The 25,354-nt window shown below is 37.8% G+C and overlaps 1 protein-coding gene across 2 annotated transcripts in view; it reads right to left on the reverse strand.

Annotated features, from left to right (window-relative positions):
• Positions 1–810: 810 nt before the first annotated feature.
• Positions 811–25,354, reverse strand: part of PCDH11X (protocadherin 11 X-linked) — a 418,629-nt gene continuing 394,085 nt past the window's right edge. For both annotated transcript variants that reach the window (XM_058032428.1, XM_058032427.1), the window contains one exon: positions 811–3,728. In XM_058032428.1, coding sequence (XP_057888411.1) covers positions 3,337–3,728 — 392 coding nt within the window. In that variant the 3' untranslated portion in view covers positions 811–3,336. The remainder of the gene's footprint in view (positions 3,729–25,354) is intronic.

Genomic DNA, 25,354 nt, shown 5'->3' on the forward strand with positions numbered 1-25,354 from the left:
ATTAGCTAAATGACCTGCATCCATCCAGCTCCTACCCCAGAGCAGGTGCTCTGCAGGCTCCGCCTGGCCAGGCACACTGCTCGATTATTTAGAATTAAGTGACACTTGAGAATGCAGCACAGCTCAGGAAAACAAAGAAACAGCATCTCTCACTTCAAACTGTTTGACTCGGGTCTTTCTTTTAACATTTTTTCTGTTGTTTGTTTGTTTTTTATTTTAGCACAGACTGCTTTACAAAATGGAAATAATCCTTTTTGCAATACTCAGGAGTGCAGCAAGCGTGAGTTTGGAGGGGGAATAATCTAGGCTCGACTGTGTGACACATCACTTTGAAGGCAAAGGTTTTCCTTTATTGTTACACAGTATGGAACAAATCTAATCATGTAACTAGCATTGTACTGTATATTGTATATAGAATTGTTTTCTCCACAAATTCACACAAGTAAGATAAAATAAGTTAAATGACTAAAAAAAGGAAAAAAAAATACACAAAAATATACAGTCTATGTACTAGATAAATTATTTATATATATGGCAAGATGTGTAATGAGTCTCTAGTAACATTGTTCCTCTGGATACTGACATGCTACTCAGAAAAGTTTATTTTTATATATTAGAGATATAAAAATGAGGGAACAGTTTATCTCCTGATAGAATGTGTATTTACAATTAATTGTTCTGTAACTTGTTGACTGAATTTTAAAATATCAAACACATTTCCATGGACATAATGTTTAATATTTATAATCAGACTCACTGTCATTAAGCTTTTTATTTTTTTCTTGTTGTTTGGTTTGGGTGTTTCATTGGGTTTTTGTTTGGTCGTTTTCAGAGGAAGGGGCAAGATTAAGTGCTCCTCTATCTTAGGGAAAAAAGCAAAATTACCCCAAATATTAAAATTAAGTTTGTTGGGGTTTTTTCCCTATCAATGACAAAAACCCACTAATTCTGAGTCCTTCACCTTTTCTTATAAAAATCCTAAAATTTTAGAAATAAATTCCTTGCCAAGAAATTTCAGTTACAATTTTCATCCCCAAAAGAACAGTTGCAGGTGAAAAAACAAGAAAAAAAAAGAGTTTTCCAATGGAGCTGCCAATTCTGTAAATATTTGGTATAGCAGCATCTGTACTAAAAGCTAAAAACCTCTGCTTGCAATAGCAGGAATTACTACCAGCATTATTCTAAATTTGCACAATTAGTGTGTTTGGTAAATCTGTGTAAACTCCAGATAAGCTCATTTTTTGCATATCCCTGAAAATAACTGCTGAATTCTCTCCTCCTGATGTCTCCAAAGCAAACAAAGGGCTTTGTATACATTAGGTATGAATTAATTTGTCAATTTTTTAATTGTCTCAGAATTGGAAATGAGATGTGTCAGTACCCAAAGGATTGTGATTTTTTTTCCAGGATTTACATGCAACTGGAAGCCAGTGTGCCACATCATTTCTAAACATTATTGAAAACTATTAAAAAAAGAATAAAAGGAAAGCAAAGTACACCATTAGATAATCTGATGTCCACTAATTAAATCCTATCAGTAGGTTAAAAGTGAAGTTTTTCTTTTTTTATATTTTGCACATAAAATCTAAATGTGGTTTGAATAGATTTACAGTGGGGACAGCGATATATAAAGCTACTTATACCTGCTGGGCACATAAGAGAAGCTCTTTTAGCATTCATTGGAAACCCTCAACAACTTGAACTTCTGTAAATTTTACAAGCAGCTAATATTACAGCATTTTTACACACAGTTTTGTTTATAAATTACAGTTTTAAGTTACATTATGAAGCCTACATAGAGTTCTACCCATAGGAAATATTCACACACTGTTTTTCCCCTCCATACAGCTTCGATTGTCTCACTTAATGTAGCAATAAAACAAAAAAGTTATGCATTTTCTTAAAGGAAAAATTTCTTGGTATGTACATACTGCAAATGATGAAATGGCTAAAGACCAACAAAGTACTAGAAGGAAATACTAGAGAAAATATGTGTTTTTTTAATCTAAGAAAGGAAACTCCTTTTCATCCGCTGTGGAATTCACCAAGAGAATATATTCTCCAGTACACAGAAAAAAAATCCTTCCTCTTTAAAGAGAATCACCTTGAGAATTTTTCAAATAATATGATTAGGCTTTGCTTATATTAATCCAACTTCCATTACCTAGTTCCTTCTTTCTTTGCTGAGCACTATCAGTCATTCTCTAACAACTAATCCACAATGACAAGTACTTCTCAATCTAACAGGTTTGTGATGAAGTAACTAATATGATAGTTAAACTTTCACTGGATACTTACAATAGGTGAACAGAGCTGTAAAAAAAGCCATACATATAACTATTAAATATTCTTTAAAACACCTGTAGCTTGCTGCCACGACATCACATCAGCCAAAAAAACTACCCCACTTCCTACTGTTTTCAGCAGTGCCCATGTAATTTTCAACTAACAGGAACAGTAGCCAAGCAAGCTCTGCAAGACAAATAAAAGGCCAAAAAAAAGAGAGGAATAGACTTATGGCTTAAAAAACATAATAAGTATAATATTGTTCCTTGAATTATTATAGAAAGGAAAATCTTGGAAATTAAAAAAAGTTGTTTGTTATTTGTTTCCATTTTTGATCTTGGATATCCTTTCATTTTCAGGTTATTTATTTCACACAGAAAAGCCTAGTTGAGAGCTTTCTATTTCATCTATTGCATTCTTTCAGAGAATAAATACCTGTACATTGAGCCAATGAAAATTAAAATAAAAATCAGTTGTCACGTACATTCTCCTTCTTAATTATATAAAAGATAAATTTTGGTGGGAAGATATACCATCCTTCTGAAGAATTAGATTTTAGGATCTTATTAATTCTATTATGTCAAGCAATCAAATGAGAAATTGTTCACTTGATCTGTAAAGCTAAGCAAATGGAAGATGAAATCTATGAATATGTTATAAATTATAACAACAAAGAAAAATTCGAGTAAGCTATTTTTAGACTGCAATATTCCCCAAACCATACTAAGGAACTGCCTTCAAAGGGAGAAAGAACTGCTGGCAGATATGTGCACTACATGGCCCATGTAGGAAAATGAACAGGATTTTGTTCTTCTAATTGTTTCTGGGTTGTGGGTTCTCTTCCCCATTTTCTGGATTTCACCAAGAACTACAGTAAACACCTTTCAACCAGGTCCTAAGGATTTAGATTTTCTCTTTCAGCTTTAGGATTCTATATACACAAATATTCACAAGCCTAACGAGTTTGTACGCGCCCGAGGAGCGGCGCTAGGCCGTGACCATCCACAGTCACACTTAAAGCCTGAAATTGGGGATTCGCCACATCTGCACTCACAGCTGGTGCTCGTGTATAAACGTGGTGCCGCTGCCAGCCCCCGGCGCCGGGTGGGACGCGGCGAAGTTTGCCAGGGGGATGACCTTGACGGCGTCCTCGGCGGCGCAATGTCTTTCGCAGGTGTTGTAGAACTGGGGCCTGGGCCCTGCCTGGCCTTTGTCACTGTCGTCCTTTGGCAGGGGCCTCCCGAGAGTGTGGCGTCCCTCGGGCCTGGCGCCCCGGCCCCAGCCTTGCTGGAAGCCAAACGAGGGCAGGGAGGGGTTGGGCTGCTGGAACTGCGTCAGCGCCGGCGGCATCCAGCAGTTGTCGGAGTGGCCGAGGATGAGGCACTCCTGCGTGCAGTTCTCAGAGGCTTCGGCCAGAGCTTTCTGCAGGTTCACTTCGATGGCTGGGAGGGAGGAAAAACACAAGACGCTGTCAGGGGTGTGAGGGCAGACACACGGAGGGAATCAAGGTCAGCAAAGCAATCCCCGTCCTACAATGTTGGCCATGGTTTGGGAGGAAGAGGCCTCCTCAATAAAGAGTGCCTGTCCTACAGTGATGGCCTCCTTTGGGAGGAGGACTCCTCAACAAAGCAATCCCCATCCTACAACAATGGGGATTCCATCCTATACTCCCATTTCATGGGGAAAAGGCCTCCTCAACAAAGCAATTCCTGTTTTACAATGATGGCCACAGTTGGGGAGGAAAAGGCCTCCTCAATAAAGCAATCCCCACCCTACAACAATGGGGATTCCATCCCATCCTCCATTTTGGGAGGAAAAGGCCTCCTCAAGAAAGGACATTCCTGTCCTACGATGATGGCTACAGTTAGGGAGGAAAAGGCCTCCTCAACAAAGCAATCCCTATCCTACAATGATGGCCATATTTTGGGAGGAAAAGGCCTCCAGGTGAAGAGCTTCAGTGAATGTTCAGATGTTGGGGCCCACACTGTTGTCACAGTTCACACCATTATTAAATCTTTATAATATGACCTTGTACACTCAATTTTCTAGATCATACACCTGCTCAGGTTGGAAAACACTTCTCAGACCAGTGAGTCAAACCATTAATCCAGTGCCACCCCATTCACCACTAAAAAATCCCCAAGTGCCACATCCACCTGCTTTTTGACCACTCCCAGGATGGTGAATCCACCACCTCCCTGAGAAGCCTCTTCCAATGCTTTCTGATCCATTCAGTGAAGAAATTTTTTCCTGATGTCCAAATTAAACCTCCTCTGGCACAATTTGACCACATCCTCTGGACCAGCCACTTACCTAAAATAATATTTTCACTCCTTGCAATTGTCATTTCTGTAATAAAGCTAAAAACTTTATGAAAATTTAATGCCATTACTTTAAATATTTGCATAGAAGTACTTGAAAGAAAATAACTTTTTGTAAATATTCTCTTAAAACTGGATTTTTTTTATTGTTATTCTTTGCTGAAGGCAAAAAAACCCCTAAACTGGGCACTGGCCAAGATGATCCATTGGCCTCAAAGAAGCACTCAAGAGTTATAAGAATGAAAGAGTGTAACAGCTATTTTAAAGAGAATTGATTTCTCCATGCATTCAATACTGGACACCTTGAAAAATCAAAGAGTACCAGCAAAAGAAGATGTAACCTCTATATTTGGCGAGTAATCAAAGCAGATTTCTTCAGTAGATGCAAGGTTTGTGCCCTTGAAAAGGGATTATAGAAATTTTAATTTGTTCAAAGGCAAAGTAAACTACTAAATCTGAAAGATGTTCATATGTAATACATAAATATTCTTGATCTATTTCATTTAAATTGTGGCTTTAGCATGGTAGGTAAATTAAAAATTAAAGGAATTAAATTTCTGCACATGATTTCTCAAAATAGTTTTAATATTGCAAGCGTTAATTTTATATTCTCTTCCTGTGTTAAATACACCAGAAGTACAGAAGAATATCTGATTGGGTATTTCCTTGTGTTTTCTTTATAAAACTCCCCAGTGAATGATAAATACATATTTTTAATATCTGTCTTAATGAAAATAGCATTTAAAATCAGATTCTGGCTCATAAGCACTGGGGAAGGAATGCCACAAAAATTACTTATAGAAGTGAGAGTGCTGAGTAGGAGCCTCCCACCCTCTGAGCTTTATGTTTAAACAGATGCTGCATTTCTGTTTTAACAAATATTTTGCATGTTGGAGTCTGTGTAAAGCTGCAGAGCACAAACACTTATTTCCATGTTACATCTCAATATAAAGGAATTAAGCTTTTTTTCCTTCAGGCATTGAAATATATAATGCTGCTGTCCAAACCAGGATACATTTTTTAAAAAATCTACAATTTCTAAGAAGACAGCTGGTTGCTTGTTATAGCATGAATGCTCTATTCTTGATTATTTCTCCTTCAGGATGCTGTATGTGTCAGCTAGAGGAGTGATTGTTTATAAATGTTATTTTGGTGTATTGCTGGCATTTCAACATGTCGTCAGTCATTTTTCCTAAGTATTTTTCAGTTTAATCCTGACAAAGCTTTGGCACCTTGCTGCTGCAATACTAATCCACTTTTGATGGGCAGTAGGAGACTTAAATATGGAAATAATTCAGTGGAGTCTATAGTTACTGCAAAAAAGAAAAGTTTCTAGTGGTAGATTAGTATAATCTTTCTGTGTCCTACTATCTGCTATTAGAGACATAAATTTAAGTATATACAAGTCCTTTAAGCTCTTTAATTATCCAGGTTTGCTTCTATTCTGATGAAGGCAATCCACTGAAATCAGGTACAACCTTGACAAAGTGTGGAGTTATCCCCACTTTGTAGAGGAACTGAACTTTTTCTGCATTAATTAAAAAACCCTTAAAATGCTATAAATTCAGTTAAAATGTGAAACATGCAATTATTTATTTGGAAATTATACTTATTTGTTTTAAGCTCTTCACAGCAAGTGGTTACAACACTTCTACTGTCCCATTTTTCTCAAACTACAGGAAGAGAGTACACAAAGCTGAAACAGCAAAAGGAATCATTTGACAATAAAAGTCTAACATTTAACACTGGCCAAGGCAACTGTGGAAGAAAAAAGGTCACAAACGAAACAGCCTCCACACCATTTCAAAGACCAGTACAGTAATTTTGTGCCACATGTTTTCAGACTACCTGGAGACTTGGAACACTTTGCCATGTTAAGAATAAGAGCATTCTTAAAGTTAGTCTTGCTTATTCTGTTAAGAAAGAGATATTTTAATCTAAGTTTTAGTTTATTAAAAAATAAAAAAAAAATTAAAAAAAAAAAACACAAGAAAGAAAATCCCAAAGCTTTATAATAATCCTGGACACAATCCTAAAATATTAATTAAAATTATTTTGTTTTAATATGGGGTTTTTCTAATACAAAAGTCATTTGCATGCAGGATTGTTTAGAAGAAACATCTTTTGTAGAAGTCATAATCTTTCATTTAATCTTGTTTCAATATTGTTGTCAGAGTATACTTTCATCAGTGCTTATGGTTAATATCATGTAAAATATACAGTTCTCCTTAACTTTGAAAAAATAAAACCTTTTCTAAGTCAAACAAACAAACAACTTCCCACACCCACAAAGCAGTGACTCTTGGAAAATAACTCAAACTAGAGCAAACTGTAGGAAAATGAATATTCATGGAGCATGATCTAACTTTTGCCTGCTCTTCCAGGCCATGAAATAGCTCTCCTTTTTGTCAAACCCATTCTCTGTTTTCCTTCCATATCATTCCACACCTGTGGGAGATGTGAAACTCACTGTTCAAGTGCTCATTTATCAGGAGCTCTGCAAATTGACCACGGCACCTTCTGGCTGCTGCTCTTTAAGGTTCCTTCTGTTTTGTTTCTTTGCAAGTGACAATCAAATATTCTCAAAGTTTCCCCCTCATTCCAAAGCAGTAGCGCAGGTGATTATTCTGCACAGTCTGATAAGTAATCAGGAGAAGGAAACACCTCTGACACCTGCCTCTACCCATCAAGGAAGAGAAAGTTCCAGCTGTCTCTGAATATTTTCAGAAGAAATGATGGTTCTTGCAAGTGAAATTCAGTGTCTGGTACCATCTTCTCACACAAGACATGACAGGTTTATAAATGGAAATAGGAGTTTGCGTATTCCCCACATATTATGAATAAAGAGTATATTCCATTGAACTCTTAGCAGTCTGACTAATTTCTTACTTCACTCAGTTATAAACCCTCAATTTTTGATATTCTTTCCATACTACATGGAGATTCTTCAAACATGACATGCAAATAATACAAAAGAGAATTTTTGATTCATATAATAGATCACACTCATGCACATGTGAGTTTACCACTTTGATTTGAACTCCACGTTGTTTTAGGAATGCTTTTTTTTAATTGTCTGCAGATCTAAGAACATTTTTAAAGAAAATGTCTGTCAGCTCTTAAGAAATGTTTAGATCAGAACTGTCAAATATAACTAAAAGCACAACAGTTAAAAGACGTTCTTCATTGTTCCACAGTCTCATCATTTATAGTTCAAAACAATTTTCAAGAATATTTACCTTCACTCATGAAAATGTGGAATTTCAGCCTTGCCAGATAGCTATCCTTCAACAAAAATAGATACAAAAAATACTTAAAAAAGGTATGTTTGCTTGTTTTGATCAGAGACTTCCTGTAGTTACAAGGTCTGAGTGGGACTTTAGAGGTACTAAATAAAAATATTAATTCTCCTCTTTGCTTTTTGGAGATCTCGACAGAGCTACTCTCCTTCTCAGTCTCCAAAATGTGGGACAATTCTTTGGCATTTCCAGCTTAATGTCATCTTCCAGTTTTAAGACTGTTTCTCATGGAAAATTCACAAAGCAAGACAGGCTGTTGGTACGAGTCTGTTACCCGCAGCCTCAGAATGTTGAAAAGTTACAATTATGGAATCATTTTGGTTGGAAAATACCTGTAAAATCATTGAAGCACATACTTGGTGTACAGACAACACGCTTTCTTTTCTACCCTTTCCCTCCAGCCTCAGAAGAGACCTGTACTACTAAAAGAACGTCAAGAGAGCTTTCTTCTCTCTGCCATCAAAGTCCTCACTTGGCCACAGAATCACAGGCTGGAAAGGACTTTTGGTCTAACCCTCTGCTCACATCTGGATATGTTGGTTGAAAAAGAAGAGAGCAGCTTTTCCAAAAGGCAAACTTTCAGAATTGTACATATCCCTTAAAAGAAAACATCCAAATGTGCTGAAAGGAAGATGTGCTTCCCTAAGGAAGGACAATCCAGAGCATGAGCTCCTGGAGAATCCTTTAAAAATCTCCACCTTTACCCACATGTGTAGCTATGATCACAAGACATTGGTAAATTAATTCATTAACAAAGTACTCAGATTCATTAGAAGTTCAGAAACCACCAGACTGCACTATACCAGTGCAGGTTGAGGGGCATTGAAACAGTGCCAAGAAAATTTCCAAACTAATTAAAAAAAAAAAAAAAAAGGGAAAAACCTTAAACCACAGAATACAGAGTGCTTGAATCATAAAGCCATGTAGCTGAAGCCTTAATGAAAAGCCAGTTTTGAATTTGACACATTTTGGATGCAAACCATCCAGTGTTACATTTAGAGCACTCTTGTTTCATAATAAAGCAAGCAACAATTAGCAAGCAATTAAGCAAATTGCCCATAATTATGCCATTGCTGAGCTATTTTTCATATTTTCACAACACAGCACATATATGAATACATGGCTTGCAGTGCCAACACTGTTCTGTCAGCAGCCAGAAGCGCCTCTCGTTTGCTGAAGCGTTTCGCTTGAAGCAGCTCCCAGTGCAGCTCCAGCCCTCTCTGCTCAGCAGGAACCCCCAGAGTGATGGAGATGACAATCCTAACCCTTCCTCTCAGCCACTGGTTCCTAAGGAAGGAGTCAGGCTCCCCCAGAACGTTGTGCCCGTGTGTATTTACTAAATGTGGTAGTGAATCTAAGCAGGAACTCAAGCGTGATGTGGGGAAATTATCGTCAGGAATTACCCTGGTGACCAAAAGTGGCCACTGGAGTAACATCAGTTAGAGGTCTCCACCATATGAGGAGAACAGAAATGTCATTAACAATAAAAAAGGGAGGGGGGAATAGTAGTTAGTGTAAACTGGGTTACTTTAATAAGGTCAGGAGGAAGAGGCTTGAATAGAGAAAACCTAAATGAGTGCTGCTATAATATACTCTAGCTTTTTGGTTTAATAATAAAATGCCTTTGGGAGGAGTTCCCTATGAATATTTTATTTCCTGTATACGTCTCAATAAATTAAAAACCTAAAAGAGTTACTTAAATTCTACCCTTGGAACCATTTTATTCAAAGGACAAGTAGGACACACCACTCTCTGATTTTCAGCCGTGTGTACAGAGCTTGCTTTGCTTGTGAGAAATCAGAGGAAGATTGATCCTCCAGATGTTCTGACTGAGGATGAGGGAAATCACATCTTTCTATGCTACCTAGACTTGCCAGATTGTGATGGGCAGCTTGCAAGAATCAGCTCTGCTTCCATTCCAGTGAACAGTTTATATCCTAACAGTCACAGTTTTAATTTGAATTTAATCAGAAAAAATACTTCTCATGAAATCCAAATGATGGGATGGGTTATGAGGATTTTGCACCTGAATTCAACAAGTCAAGCAAACATTGTTACAGATGGCCAAGGAAAGTTGGTGAGAGAGAAAAGGGAGGAAAAGTGTCAGGGCAAGAGAGTCAGCCTCTGATAATTCCTATCTCATTAACTACTCTTGTGAAGTGAATCTTTCCCTCACAAACAATAGCCCACAAATAAAGCACATTAATCTTTCATTTGGTTACCTCATTGCTATTCTGACTAGAACCATAATCTTGTAATAATCATACCCAAGATACGGTCTAAAGGCAATGCTCCTGTAAAAAGTTCAGCTTCAATAATTACTGTTTTCCACAGAAAAAGAAAAAGAATAAAACAAACCAAAAGAAAAACACAACAAAGCCAAGCCCCCAAACCTCCTGCAAACTCTTCTTTTCAGCCTAATGAACATGGGTGTGACAGAGTACATGGCAGTGACCCTTGTTGCTCTTACAGTCCAATTGAATTCATCTTTTATGCCCATGTTTTGCTGATATTTATGGAAAAAAAATATGGTCATTTACAAAGGCTGCATGTTTCTTGGCCTATAAAATCTATATTGAGTTTTCAATGAGAATTTTAACTATAACTAGTAAAGTATAATGACCATCTAAAATGGATAACCTAAAATCTAATATATTGATTACAATACTGGCTAATACAACGTGCTTTATTTAATATTTAATTAACTGCTTCCCATTTGTACTGAACCTTCTTAATTATTAATACATGGTTCATTATTTAACATGGAATATAAATTCAAATTCAAATCAATTAAACAAGGTGAAACTATATAGTGAGAAATGGTTTATACTCCAGCAATAACCTTCGACCTGGAAACATAGTAAAGAGTGAAATTTGCATTTTTTCCCCCATACCTGCAAAGATTATGCACTTTAAGTGATATATATTAAGCTCTGCTGCTGGTGTAAAATTCCTGTAATAAACACAACATCCTACAATAATGTGCTGAATAAAAAGGGACTTTTGCTGTCACTTTTCAGAGAATCTACACAGAATATAACACTATACCTAATTTTTCAGATTTAGGTTTCTAATAAAATTATGTGTGCCCATGAAGGAAAGGCAGCTTATTGATTTTACTGAAAGTCACTAAATATCCCAAAAGAGTGAGGATTAATAAAGAGAACTAAGAATCACTATGCAATCTACATTAACTCACTTTGGTGTGGAAGCAGAAGAAAATAAATTTCCTAAGCTTAGGCTGTGTAATCAAAAAATCAGATACATCAATCAAAATTCTGATATATCAGAACAAAGATCTGGGCTTGGAGATGGGATGAGTGTCAGAGAGAGACACAGGGAGGGGAATTTCTGGGTAGGACAGGGTCAGCAGCACTAACCCTTGATAAAGGATGCAGAGGAATATATCAATATTCCTTTATCCCAGCTCATCCCAGATTCCAACACTTGTGCCAAGGAGCAGAGTGGGGGCTCAGCAGAGCTCAGGGGCTGGGGAGGAGGACGGGGATCAGCAGAAATTCCTGTTCAGTTCTGTTCACACACAGCAGCTCCTTCAAGGGAAAAACCCCTCAAAAGTCTGGGTTTACATTACACCCTCTGTACACCTCATTCTCTTGGTGCATCTCCATGCCAAATGGGGCTCTGCCTTCCTTTTTATTGACTTCACAGTAAAAACTAAGCAAAAGTTTGATGGAAAGTAGAATGCTAAAAAAATCTTTTAAATGAAGTAATTGAACAACTGTGGGGAATTGGTCACAGTTCAGACACTTAAATGAAACATTAATTTTCAAAAGGGAGTCATAAAATGCCCAAATGCTCATTGAGCTAGTAAACAGATATCTCCTGTGGTAACTTAAGAGATAGCCAGTAAAAGTTCTTCTGAATTGTGTTTTCATCATCAGATATACACAAACAGAAATTTAAAGCCAAAGACCACTAGAGCAGCAACCAAAACACACCTACAACAGTCTAAAAATATTCTGTACCTTTTGTGGTGACTCCAATTGCATTTCAAGGGGAAAAAAACCAAACAAACTATATTTCTTCATTAGAACATTAGCAAAACATTTTTTTACTATGAATACCCTATTTATTTTCAAATACTTCTAAACATTTTTGCAATAATTACCTATGCTGATATCTAGGTAACACACTATGCTTTTTTGAGTGCTGATAGCTATCACATTTTATTGGACCATCATCAGTACTAATTCATTACAGCTGAATATATAAATAAAGCTTGCTGAGGGTTTTTTGACAAAACAATTTTCCCATCAAAAATGCAGTTTCAAGATTCAAATGCTTTGTGACAGTGCTGATTCACATCGCATTTGGGGTTATAAAGTGTGGTACCTGGTAGTTCCCATTTTCTCCATTCAATTCATTTTCACTGATTTCTTTAAAATATGAGGCTCCTTCATATTATGAAGAAATGGCATTATTGAATGGAAATGTTCTCATTTCCCCAAAGCTGTCCCTCAGATTTTACATTTCACAATAAATATCAATGCAGGTTATGACTGTGGGAAACAGCCCTGCTTATATTCCATGGTATCAGCAGCATGGCCTAACAACAATCACAGCTATTCCCTGTCACAGACATCTTTTATGGAAAATCCTTTCCTTAGGATTTTTTCTCCTGAGAAGCTGGGAGGCCTCAGGAACAAAATGCAAACAATGGTTATCTGCTGCTGTGGAATGCAACAGGTGCATCTGGGATTGGTGTCATGTGCTTGTTTCTAATTAATGGCCAATCACAGCCAGCTGGGTTGGACTCTCTGTCCCAGCCACAAACCTTTGTTATCATTCCTTCTTTTTCTATTCTTAGCCAGCCTTCTGATGAAATCCTTTCTTCTATTCTTTTAGTATAGTTTTAATGTAATATTTATCATAAAATAATAAATCAGCCTTCTGAAACACGGAGTCAGATCCTCGTCTTGTCCCTCATCCTCAGACCCCTGTGAACACTGTCCCAGTTCCCCTTTCCTGAATTTCCTGCAACGCCTTCTCCACCACAGCCAGAAAATAAACCTTATCCTCCACCTCAAAACTTAAAAATCCCCAACTATGAGTGATGAGGATAAATATATCAGGGTAAGAGGCCACGTTTTTTAATCCCCTAAAGCAGCACGCTGGCTCTGCTGTGTTTTTAGATCCCTCCATGACAACCAACAACCTTGAGGAAGGACAGACAGGCTGGAGGAGTGGAACTGCACCGTTCCACCTCCCCAAGAGGACTCTCCTCCATATGGCTGCAGCTCAGGAGGGTTTTCCTCTTGGAGAGCCCTCTCCAGCACAGCTCCTTGATGGCTGCACAGCAGCCCCCATCCAATTTTTCACAGCAGTTTTCTGTCAAGGCCACTTTGTCAATCTGCCACCGAGTACCCTCAGCGGACCCACGGAGCTGCTCATCCCTTTGACAAAGGCTCCAAAAAGTGTGAGCACATGGAAAGGGCCATGTTTGATTAACAACCTTGTGATCGGCGTGAAAATGAAATTTGAAAGGTAATAATTACATTTGTAATTACTCAGGTCTAAATCTCTTATGTTTCCTACTCCCTGTATTTCTGGGCAGCTGGAGCAATGACTCATTAATAATAATAAAGTCATTTAACCCTGCAGGCACATTACAAGGAGAAAGATGTCATTTGTCACCAACACAAATAGAACAATCACTGAAGGATACAGCAAGACCACTATTTCATATTTATTGCAAATGATAAAAGGGACATTTTGCACTCATTCTCACCATGACATCCCAATCTGCTTTTTAATTATCAGCAAACATAAGGGGACAGCATACAACATATGAGGGCCTGCTAATAATGCATTGTCCTGCGGTGACATTTCCATAATCACTTTAAATCTGCCCTATACATATGTACTAGTTAAAGCTCTCAGCTCCTGAAATCATACCCCCTAGTAAGGAATGAATTATCCTCTGCAGACTGAGCACACAAAAATGGCCCTTCTGCAGACTTTGAGGGTCTGAGAGCTGACATGTGCCTTGCTATTACTTTAAGTGATAAGGTTTGGCATTCTGTTGCACTTACGGTCGAGCACAGTGTGACTTTAAAAATAAATGCAATTGTATTTTTAGGCCGGGAACTTTGCAGTTGTAAATCTCACTGGCAAGAGTTTACACAAGGACTTCTGCAAGTCACTTAATTTTCAAGTGCTTTTCAGCGTTGTTCTGTTCTTTGCTTGCTCAAGAACTCTTAGATGACACAAATGCCCTTTTTCATGGGAAACTCAAGTAAGGTACTCAGAATTTACTATATTTTTTAAAAGTATTACTAATAATACTCCCTGTCTATGAAATAAACTTCTGAGGAAAAGACTATCCTTTCCCTATATGATTCTATCCAGAGACATTAAGCTTTGAGGGAAAATTCAGAGAAATGTCTCCTGTGGTATTACTATGAAAGCAAATGAAAGGAAGTTCCAGGTAAATAATCTGAGTTTCAACTCCATTAAGCTAGAGCTTCAATTTCTCCCTTGCTTTGCTCATGCATCAGCAGTTATCTAACCATCAGGCATGTAAGAAGACCAGAGAACAAATTTAACAATATGAAGTTATAAACTGTTACTGTGTGGGTCAGAAATGAGGTAAGCAAACCTCCTAAATCTGTTTGTATTTTCCCCAGGAATTTCAACAATCTATAGAAATACATGCTTTCAAAAACTTAAATAAGTAGTGTTAAGAAATAAGACACATCAGGAAAGAGTCAAGTGCACAGAGTAAAATTCATATTTTCACTGTTAAGATAGTGACAACACAGAAAAGCTTGTATGTGGAGTGAAATGTTTTGTCAAATTGAAAAATGGAAATAATACGAACACTACAATTTTCACATCAATTTGAGGTAAAATGTTTTGAATTACAGTCATTTTAATCTTGTTTTATAAAGAAAATGACTTCAAATGGGTGATAATTTAAAACAGCATAATCCAAACTTCATTGTGCTCCAGTCAGGCATTGGAGGGTGGCTCTGAGTGATTTGGAGCAATCTTTGCACATTAGCTCAGAGCCTCATTCCGAGCAGGCATTTGAACAAGAAAAAGGAAAATTTCAGATTCCTGAAATCCAGTTTCCATCATTCACCTGAGAGTCCAAAATCACTGACTGAGATGGCTCCAAATTTCTAATTGGCCTTTTGTAGGCATTGTTGGCACATCCAGAATATATATATGTATATATATATTGTTCCAAGTAATTTCCAATTAAAACATAAAAATACTGGAATTTCAGCTAGAACCATTACTAAATTTGTAAAGTTTTTTTTTTAAACAGATGATTCTATCAGCCCCTGAACAATTGACAAGTGATGGGAATAATTTAGGCCAGATCAACACTCAACACAATTCTTTACAGAAAATTTTCTCCTAGCATGGATAATTTTAATAAGACATTGTTAGGAAACAGCGATAGCTGTGATTATTCTGGAAGATTTTAGTGTCAGTAAGATCAGCCAAGAGGATGGAAGTGAGCAGTTGCTGACAGCACCTTGTCAGCCCATTGCAGCAGCTGTCAGGAAAGGTTTGTGCCTGCAACCATCAGGACTGCCTGAAAACAGGGTACTACTACTACTACTATTATTACTATTATTATTATTATTATTATTATTATTATTATTATTATTATTATTATTATTATTGTTGTTGTTGTTATTGTTATTGTTATTATTATTATTTCCTTGGAGCGTAAAAAGCATAAAACTGTGGAAGTATTAAGTTAAACTTCATGAGGTATCCAATTGTATATGAAATTAAACTTCATTACTTCAAAGATGGAAGTATTTAAAAATGGAAAAATCAACACATTGGTTGATCTTTAAATTATGCTTTTATAAACTCAATGATATAAACATCTTCTTATAACCACAAACTGTCTGTGTGTCTATGTGAGGATTCTGAGGAGAGATATAAATTTATTGACCTTCAAATTTCAGAGAGTAGGTGTCAAGTTTTGACTCAGCCCTCCTTATATTCATATTTTTATACATTGAACCATAGCTGTCTTTGCAAGAAATGTAATGTTCAGTCCTGTTTGATAAGCTTTGGCACGGGTATGCCAAGGCTAATAAAAGCCTAACATATATTATTTAACAAGGTTAAAAACTAGCAATCAGACTTGTCAGGGAACTCGTCACCTCCTTCAGTGTATGAGCCTCAATCAGCCATTTCTCTGCTGCAGGACAGAGGCTCCCCTAGGATCAGACTGAAGAAAAATCAGTCCTTACAAAGTCACTCAACTCAGCATCCAGCTCTTTTGAAAGTCTAAGCTTCAAACCAGTTTGAAATCCTGGTTGGGGCAGATACACATTGAAGGCAATTAAACAAATCCCAGCAGTTCTTGCTGGGAGTGAAATCCTTGAACTAATATAATCCCTAGTTCATAAGAGCAAACCCACAAAATTCCACAATTTATGTTTATTTTTTTCTTAACTTCTACAGAAAGGATATTTGAAGTCTGGGCTAGGTGCTGCTCTGGCAGATGCCATATAAAAAGCTGTCACCACTTCTGGCACAGATTTCTTTTTGAGAGGGTCCAAACCTGGATTTCTGAAGCTGATGTTCCCCGAGCTTCAGCAAACTGCATTTCACAAGCACCTTTCCTACAGTTCCTGTGGATGGCAGAGGAGCTGGAGCTCAGTCTGGGCTCCAAAGGGCTGCTTTAAATCTTTTAAGTTTTTTTAATTAACCATAGGATATAAAAGGACCTAAATGAAAAGCTACCAGTCAATTGCTGACTAAGTGTTCACCAACCTGTTATTGAACCTATTTAATCTATTTATTCCTTAATTCACCCATAGTCTAGAGATGTCATTAATATGCTCAAAGTTAATTTATTATCCTCTATTGCTTCTATTCAAGCCCATGTTAACAGAATAAATTCATCACAAATGATCAGACTTGAAAAGGCAGATTTGGATTCTGACAGAGAATAATTTATCATGGCTGGGAAAAAGCCTCCCACTGCCTGGGCTGTTGGAATGCTGGGAGATGGGACTGGAATGGTGGCAGATGAAAATGGAATGATGGCAGAACTTCTGCAGGAAAGGACATGAAACTCCTGGGGGAGAAACAACAAACAAACAATAAACCCGACTCCAACTCCCCAAATAGGGAGGTTCTAACACTGAGTATTTTTCTCATTTTCACACTCACAGGTCCTTTTTCTTACCCTCTGTGCTGCCCTGAGGCAGAAATGATCATTAGGGCTCCAAACCTACTGTAATCATGGGGATAATGACAATAAATAGCAAATTAAATAAATTTAATTGAATTGCTGCAGCACTCAGTGAGGTTTGAGGTGATCTACTCCTCGGTTACACCACACTTGCTATGTGTCTGTACATCATCTGAATTACAGAAGCAACTGGATATAACAGCATTTATAATGTGTTTCAGGGCTGTTACAATTGGAAAAATCAAACACATTTTGTAGTTTTAGGTCCATTATCCAGTGGAATTGGAAAGCACTGAGATGCTGTCGTGAATGTGGCACCACTGTGATTGTAACAGGGGTTTGGAGATTTATTGTAAAGCCCAGAAACACTTGAAATGAACAATTGATCACAGCATCATAGTCAATGTTCTAACCATTATTATTTCAGCCAGTTATTGCTTTGTCCCCAGCCTCAGCACAGGGAGAATTCCCCCTCCTGGACACGGCCCCATCTCTATCAGGCTGTGACTCCATTTATCCATCCCTTCATGGACTTGTCTCCTAACTCTGTACACACCAGAGCCCTCTCCCTGCTCCTGCTCCTGTTACACTGAGTAAATATGTCACTTCAGGCCTTGAATAGCCAAATTTCTCCAGGGAAAAAGAGGGAGAAAAAGCGAGTGCTCCAGACCTGTCCAGGAAATAAAAAACTCACTTGTCTCTGCCTAGATATCTTACAGAGGATCTTATATACTGATATAATAATAAATATTAGTGCTTAAGCTTGTAAATATGTAGCTTATCTGGATGGCTCCTTCAGAACATCCCAGCTCCCTTTCCCCCCTTTCTTTTATCATATTCCAGAACCCAACTGAGTTGTGCTCCCAAATGTGCTGCTATCAATATTTGGGTTTTTTTCTGATTCAAATACTTTTTATTCTATGAATGCCTTGAATCTAAGGCCTTCAGTGAGGTGAATATACCAAGTGCCTGATCAGCAGCTGATGTCCCAGTGAGGAACCTCTGTCCTGAAAGGGATCCAGCATTTCCCAGGGAAGCACTGGAGAGTTAGAAGTGCAGACTCTGCATTATTAACTCTGCTCCTTTGTGTAAATGTGTTTTGATGCAAACTTTAATTAAATCATCATATACTATTTTTCTCATAGCACCCTCGGGCCCAATTCAGAGAGTAAGTAGTTATTCAATATTTCTCTTTATCTACTCTAATCAGCATGTGGCCATACACCTTTTTAATTAATACTTTCAAAGCCTCATGTTGCATGCAGATTTATTCATTTCCTCATGTACTCTGTTGTTTTCACAGCACAATCCATGAACATGAATAATACCCCACCTGCATTATTTGCTTTATTGAGGCCATTTGCATCGGGGAAACTGAGGAATTAAAAAAACTGAGCAAAACTATACAGCCTCCATTATTTCATTATATCTGGGTGCCCAACTTGAGATAGCTTAGACCAGATTTTTACACTCTTGAACACTGGATATTATATTATATTATATTATATTATATTATATTATATTATATTATATTATATTATATTATATTATATTATATTATATTATATTATATTATATTATATTATATTATATTATATTATATTATATTATATTATATTATATTATTATATCATTTTCAAAGCATACCTGTTGCAGAAGGGGATGATAGCCTTAGCACTCAAAGAAACCCAAATGACAAAACCTGATAGCAAAAATTCAGTTTTCTCCCTCCACCAGAGAGCTGTGTTGCCCATTTCAAAATGTACAGCAAAATATGGGAATATTAAAGAGCTGTCTTTCATTATCATTACTAAATCTAACAAAATAGAACATCAAAAAGCCATGAATACACTTAAAATAGTCTTCCCATGATTAAGAGTTCATTATTTTAATAAACCGCTAAAAATCAGAGAATTTTATGTGCTTTGATGATTTCTTACGGTGCCAAAACTTTCCAAAAAATTTAGCACTAACTGTAATGCAATAAAACGTAACGATTCCATAAAATTTTACATGACAAACCAATTCTAAAAATTCCTCAAAGCGCTTCTCGGAATCAAACTTCAATTTATTTTTAGAACGGACTGGACTGTAGTTACAACTGTTCCCACTGTAAAATCCCATTATTTTTATGTAAGTTAAAATAGTTTGGCCCTGGTGCGATGAGACACGTGCACCTCCATCAGTGTTGCTCAGAACGGTGCTGTTGTTACCCCTGGCTGATGTGTGGTTTGCTCTGTAGCCTTTTTTCCCTGTGTGCTCCTGCCTTGGGTTGTGCCCTTTTCTCCCTACAGACAGACAGACAGACAGACAGACAGACAGACAGACAGACAGACAGGCAGGCTCTACAGACAGGCTGCACCTTCCATCTCCTTTCCAAGTACAGAGAATGGAGAGAGGGGAAGGGCATTGGAACCCTGGTTGCTGAGAATTTGAGACTTTCTGTGCTGACCCCCAAGAGAACATTGCATTTGGCAACAAGGAGAACAGGACAAAAATCTGCTGTTGAGCTTGAATTTTTGGGTACTTTAAAGTGACATAATTGTTTAAAACTCTCACGAGTATATTCATCTTCATCAGAATGGCTTCATTCAACAATTCATCTTCAAGAATGGCTTTCCTAAACTGTAAATTACAAACAAATGTACCTGCTCCTCCTAAATGATGACTTTTGAAATATCTTGGCCACGTTACTCAAATTTCCCTGGACGAGCTTGCACCCCTTTTCACAAGAAAGACCCTTCAGAGGAAGTAAGAAGCACATGAAAATGGGTTAGGGCTTGGCATTTCCTGAGAGTAGGGATTAGATCAATGTCATTATGGAGCAGAGTGGGTAAATGGGCTTGAGGACACCTCCAAAGCAGGAGCAGGAGAAGGGGTGTCCAGCTCCCAACAAAAGAGCTTTGCACTTGGCCCCTGCACTTGTGACAGCTTGGACAATAAGAGCTTTGAAGTGAATGGTCGTATTCTCATGTTCCAGAGAAAAAAGAGGGGAAAAAGAGCAGATATTAATATCTATCCTTTCATGAAAGAGAAAAGGGAAGAGGGGAAAGGCAGGTGCTCTCCAAAGGAGCTCTGGTCCATCAGGTTTTAATGCCAGACTTTTCATTACAAGGTTCCATCCTCACAGTAACAAGGTGCTGGCCACCCCAGAAGGCAGCTCAGCAAGCTGCATTTTCTAATTTGGACTCCAAGTACCCACTAGAAAGGCCATTTGTCCAAAGATTTTTAGGTACAGTTACTTCAGAAGTTCCACAGCTCACAGTAAGCATCCTGAATGCAGGCTTCTCTCTCCAGCACAAAAAACCCCAAAAAACTCTCAGAAAATGTTCACAACTAAAACACAACTAAGTTAGAGCTTGTAACTTTTGCTGGTCCTGCCAACCTGCCTAAAATGGTAATTGAAAAATGAAAATAAGTATTAAAATGATTGGCCAGAGCACACAGATTAGAGCACATATTCAAATCAAAGCTGGTAATTGCTGTATTCCAGTCAATTAATAGGGTGGTACAAAAAGCTCTTGAAAAAGAACACAAATATCCGATAGAGCTTAAGAGTACCAGTGACTGTGAAATGATGCACCAAAGGTAAATAAGCTGTTCCAATAATTACCTTTTAGAACATCCACTGGTCTGATAGCAGAAGGTGACAGTGACAATGTGACAATCCCACACTGCTCATTCTGGGATTCAGTGCTCTCTCCTCTGGCTTATATGGCAAATTCTCTAACTCACCAGACTTGCATTGTTCATCACAGATACTTATATTTTCTGACTTATTTTATGCACAGCTTATCATATTACCAAATACAGATGAAGGAAAACAAATGACTCTCTGAAGGGGCAGTACAGAAAAAAATTCAGATTTTTTTAAATAGCTGTGATACTTTGAATGGAGTGTGTGAGCTCTCAAGAATATGTTACTCCTTGTAAATTATTGGTCCAGGGTTCTTTACTTTTTGAATAATATTTTCTTTTTTCATTTAAGTTGCTGTTTTATCTTTTCCAACAAAAAGAAATAAAGAAAGGAGCAAAAAAAGCCACAGGGGACCTAAAATATCATGAGGCAAAAAGTTTCAATGACTTCCTTTAAGCAATGACTTGATCTTCATGTTTTCTCCACTTCATAACAAAGCTGGATAATACATGCAGAAATGTTCATTAGATCCTCAAAAGACAAGCTCTTATGAACCTGATAATACTAAAATATTACCTTGCCAAATGGTTCACCATGACCATAACACCACATTAAATGCATTACATTGCCTTGTTATTGCCATGCTAAATGATCAATGGAAAATCACTGAACATGTTCTGTGGCTGGGAAAGAAATCTGCTCAGAGCACACTCTTGGTTTCCAGTCAGCCAAATCTGGAATCTGGCTGCCACCTGAAATATTAGGCAAAAAACAAGTGTCATATTTATATTTCTATATATATTTATTTATAACAATTCAAACTACCCATGCTTTTCTAAAAATTGGGTCAAAATCTCAAATCCTGAAACATATTTCAGTTCTGCTTCTGTACATGAATCCCAGTGACAGTTCCTGCCAATCACTGTGTGCATTTTCTGCCCTGAAACTTGGTGGATAAGCCACAAATTATACTGGAGAGGAAGAAACAGGTGACGTGAAAATATCCCTTGAAGTCAATGGTTTTAGTATGGCATGTGGGATTTTTTTTTTATAGAAAAATGAGATGATTAACAAAAAGTTGTCTTATTTATGTCAATTATCACTTTATCATAACTCTGAGAAGAGTAAGGATTGCTGGAGAGGCACTGACAAGATGGAAGAAGAATGGATAAAGGATTAAAAATAAACCCATGGGAAGTGATTGGGATATTTCCTTAGCTACAATTTACTGATATTTGTATGGAAAAAAAAAGAATGGACAAAGGAATCAAATTAAATCCATGGGAAGTGATTGGGAATATTTCCTTAGCTACAATTTACTGATATTTTTATGAAAAATAAAAAGAAAATTCTTTTGCATTATGCAAAATAATAATTTTTGAGTATTTAGGAGTCTATTTAAAGATAAGACTTTTCAGACTACTTTTCATAAACCCATCAGCACTGCTAAAGCACCATTTGAATTTCATTTTTACTTTTAAAGAAGACAAAATGTCATTTCACAAGGTGATTGATTACAGATACAAAAATATTAAGCTGTTTGCAGAATGAAGAGGTTTCAGGTCACAAAATTTAATTGTCTAATTCACTGATTGTTCCTTCTTCTTTGCCTTTTCTCCCTGCTGCCTCTGCCCTCCTCTCCCCCTCCCAAGCCAGAGCAGGGCTGGGCCCTTCTGTTTGGTCAGCAGCCAATTACAACTCCTCAGGAGCAGTTTTTCATCCCAAGGCAATTTGGGAATCTTACACTGATTAATTAAAGCCGGGTCTCCAAACAAACTGCTGGAGCTCCTGTGTGCAGAGCTTGCATATCTAATCCAGATAACAGGATAAGCGACGTGACTGCCAAAGTTCACCCAGAAATGAAAACAAGAGCCCCGCGTTCATTCTGCTCTGTGCAGCCTCTAAACAAAGACCAAGTCGTACTTCTAGGTACAAAATCTAATCTGCATTTAAATAGAATTTCTCCAAATAATAAACAAAAGCCTGAAGCAACAGTTTTACAGCGAGTCTTGCTGCTAGTGCACAGTCTAATCCCTCTATCTGTGTCTGTAATCCCTTCTACCCTTGTATTTTAATTTCCTTGCCAGTTTATCAAGGCATCTTGGCAGAGTTCACACGAGCAGCAGCCACTCTGCACTGCCCCAACTTTCCTCAAAGCTGAGCCTAAAGCTGCTCAAGGAAACTCAGATTTATCCAAACAAGGGGAGGTTATTTACCCCAAGAGAGAGGAGAAGGGTGGCCAGTGGCAGCATAGAACTCCCCAAAAAAGAGGTTTAGGTTTAAAACACCAGCATGCCAAATGCTGGAGATTATTTTATTAAAATCTTCTGGCACAGAGAAGTTTTCAGATGCTACCTTGATACTCAATATTTTATATTTTAAGGCATCAGATCTGATACTACCCGAAGCACCCACCTCTCCTACTGCTTTCCCTCAAAAGAACTCTATTTGAATATTTCAGTGTAGAAATTAAAAGGCATTCCCCACCCCACCAAAAAAAAAGGGGGCTCTGTTCTAAATTTAAAAACAATGAAGGAACTCATTATTGAATGAAAAGATACCCCAGAGGAAAGGACAGAAGGACAGAATTAGCATTCTAGATGAGATTTACCAGATTCTCAGATATAAAGAAAGTTACTACCAGATGAGCAATGTCTAATTTAATTCAGGCAGCTCTGCTTTAATACAGGTCACTGCTAATTAGACAAATCCCCATTAGATTTGTCTACCTGATTCCCACTTCACTCCTGATGTTGACAGACCATCAGCACACCAGCCTGTAAAATATTTTCTCACTGCAAACCCAACAAATTTGACCTCTAACTCTATTGCATTATTAGATGTTGTTCAGAGCTGACTTGTTCTCCAAAGGGCCAAGGGGACCCGGCTGCCTTTGAACCAGCACAGTTTGCAGTCACAGGGATCATCTTGTTTACAGGACTCAACAATATAGATTCTCCCTTTTTTTCTTTTTTTCTTTTTTTTTTTTTTTTTTTTCTGCTGAAAACAGAGTTATAACTCCCAATTTTTGAAAGGCATTTTTTGATTTGAAGAAAGAGAGATAAGTTAGGAGTCAGTTTTCCTCCAGACTGCAGCACTTATTCACATTCAAGGAGGAAAAACACCAATATTAAGGATTCTGTAAAAGAACATGATAAGCTCCTTTGGTAAGCAGGAAAAAAAAAATCCCAAACCGATTATTCTCTCAAGGAAACATTCTCTTTATGAATCAAAGCTATGTGCCAATAAGTATTTCTTATTAAGTAGAAGACTCTTGTTCTTCAGGGTAGGAGATGGACACTGCATAAATTGAGTGTTAAACTGAATGAGAAAATGGTTGCAGGCAGACAAGAAATTGAATAAAAGGAATAAAGAAAACAACAACCAACCTTTCCACTTCACAGCTAAAGACAGCAAGTTAAATTAGAAAAGGATATACAGTAATCTTTTATTATTGATGGATTAATAATATATTTATCAGAGACAAAATCAACTTTGCATCATTTTAATGCCGTAGGGACAAAAACTGAGCAGCAGAAAATGAAATCCAAAGATCAAGCATGATGTCACACTTAGAGAACATTTTATAGAGCTGCATTCATGATTTTTGCATCTTCAGGATTCATGTTTTGAGGCTTTTAATCTCAAGCTTCACAGGTAGAAGCCTCTTTTCAAAATGAAAGTCTTGCCAGATGATCAGAAAACAGATCCTGATCAAATGGCATGGAAACAAAAGGGGAAAACTACAAACTAGAACTGAGAATCATCAACTCAGAAAAATTAGAAAATTGTGAGTACAAAAGCCTTTGGCCTACACATAAAAAAATTTGAAGTCCTCCACATTATAATCTCTTAGAAAAAAAAGTTTACCCACATAACAGCAAAGTTTCCTGTAGGTATTTTGCAATTTTTACTGGGAAAAAACCCCCAATATTACCAGTTTCTCCTTAAAGAGTCACACAATACAAATAAAGGCATTCATAAAGTCAATTAGAAGTCAAAAGTAAATAAGAGTTGAGGGGAAGTAATTAAACTGTGCAGTAGGAACGATTAATCCGTGAGAGTTCCCAGCACAGGTAAGGTGCTGATCTGGCATGTACAGTGGAGAATAGATCTAAAAACCCCCTAATTAGCTGGAATTAAGTGGTCACCTCCCTTAATTGGAAGGAAAAAGGGATGCAAACTTCAAGAGAAGAGGGAAAGTTTATGTTTGGGGCAAGGAGGAGGCTCCCTGTGGCTTTGGCTTTGGATTTCACCTGTCCCTGCTGGCACACCCAGGCTGGCACATCCAGGATGGCACACCCAGGATAGCACACCCAGGATGGCACATCCAGGCTGGCACACCCAGGCTGGCACATCCAGGCTGGCACATCCAGGCTGGTAAATCCCAGGCTGGCACATCCCAGGATGGCACACCCAGGATGGCACATCCCAGGCTGGCACATCCAGGCTGGCACATCCAGGATGGCACATCCAGGCTGGTAAATCCCAGGCTGGCACATCCAGGATGGCACATCCAGGCTGGTAAATCCCAGGCTGCCACATCCAGGATGGCACATCCAGGCTGGCACATCCAGGCTGGCACACCCAGGCTGGCACATCCAGGCTGGCACACCCA

Source organism: Melospiza georgiana, chromosome 12 (assembly GCF_028018845.1).
Source record: "Melospiza georgiana isolate bMelGeo1 chromosome 12, bMelGeo1.pri, whole genome shotgun sequence".
NCBI lineage: Eukaryota > Metazoa > Chordata > Aves > Passeriformes > Passerellidae > Melospiza > Melospiza georgiana.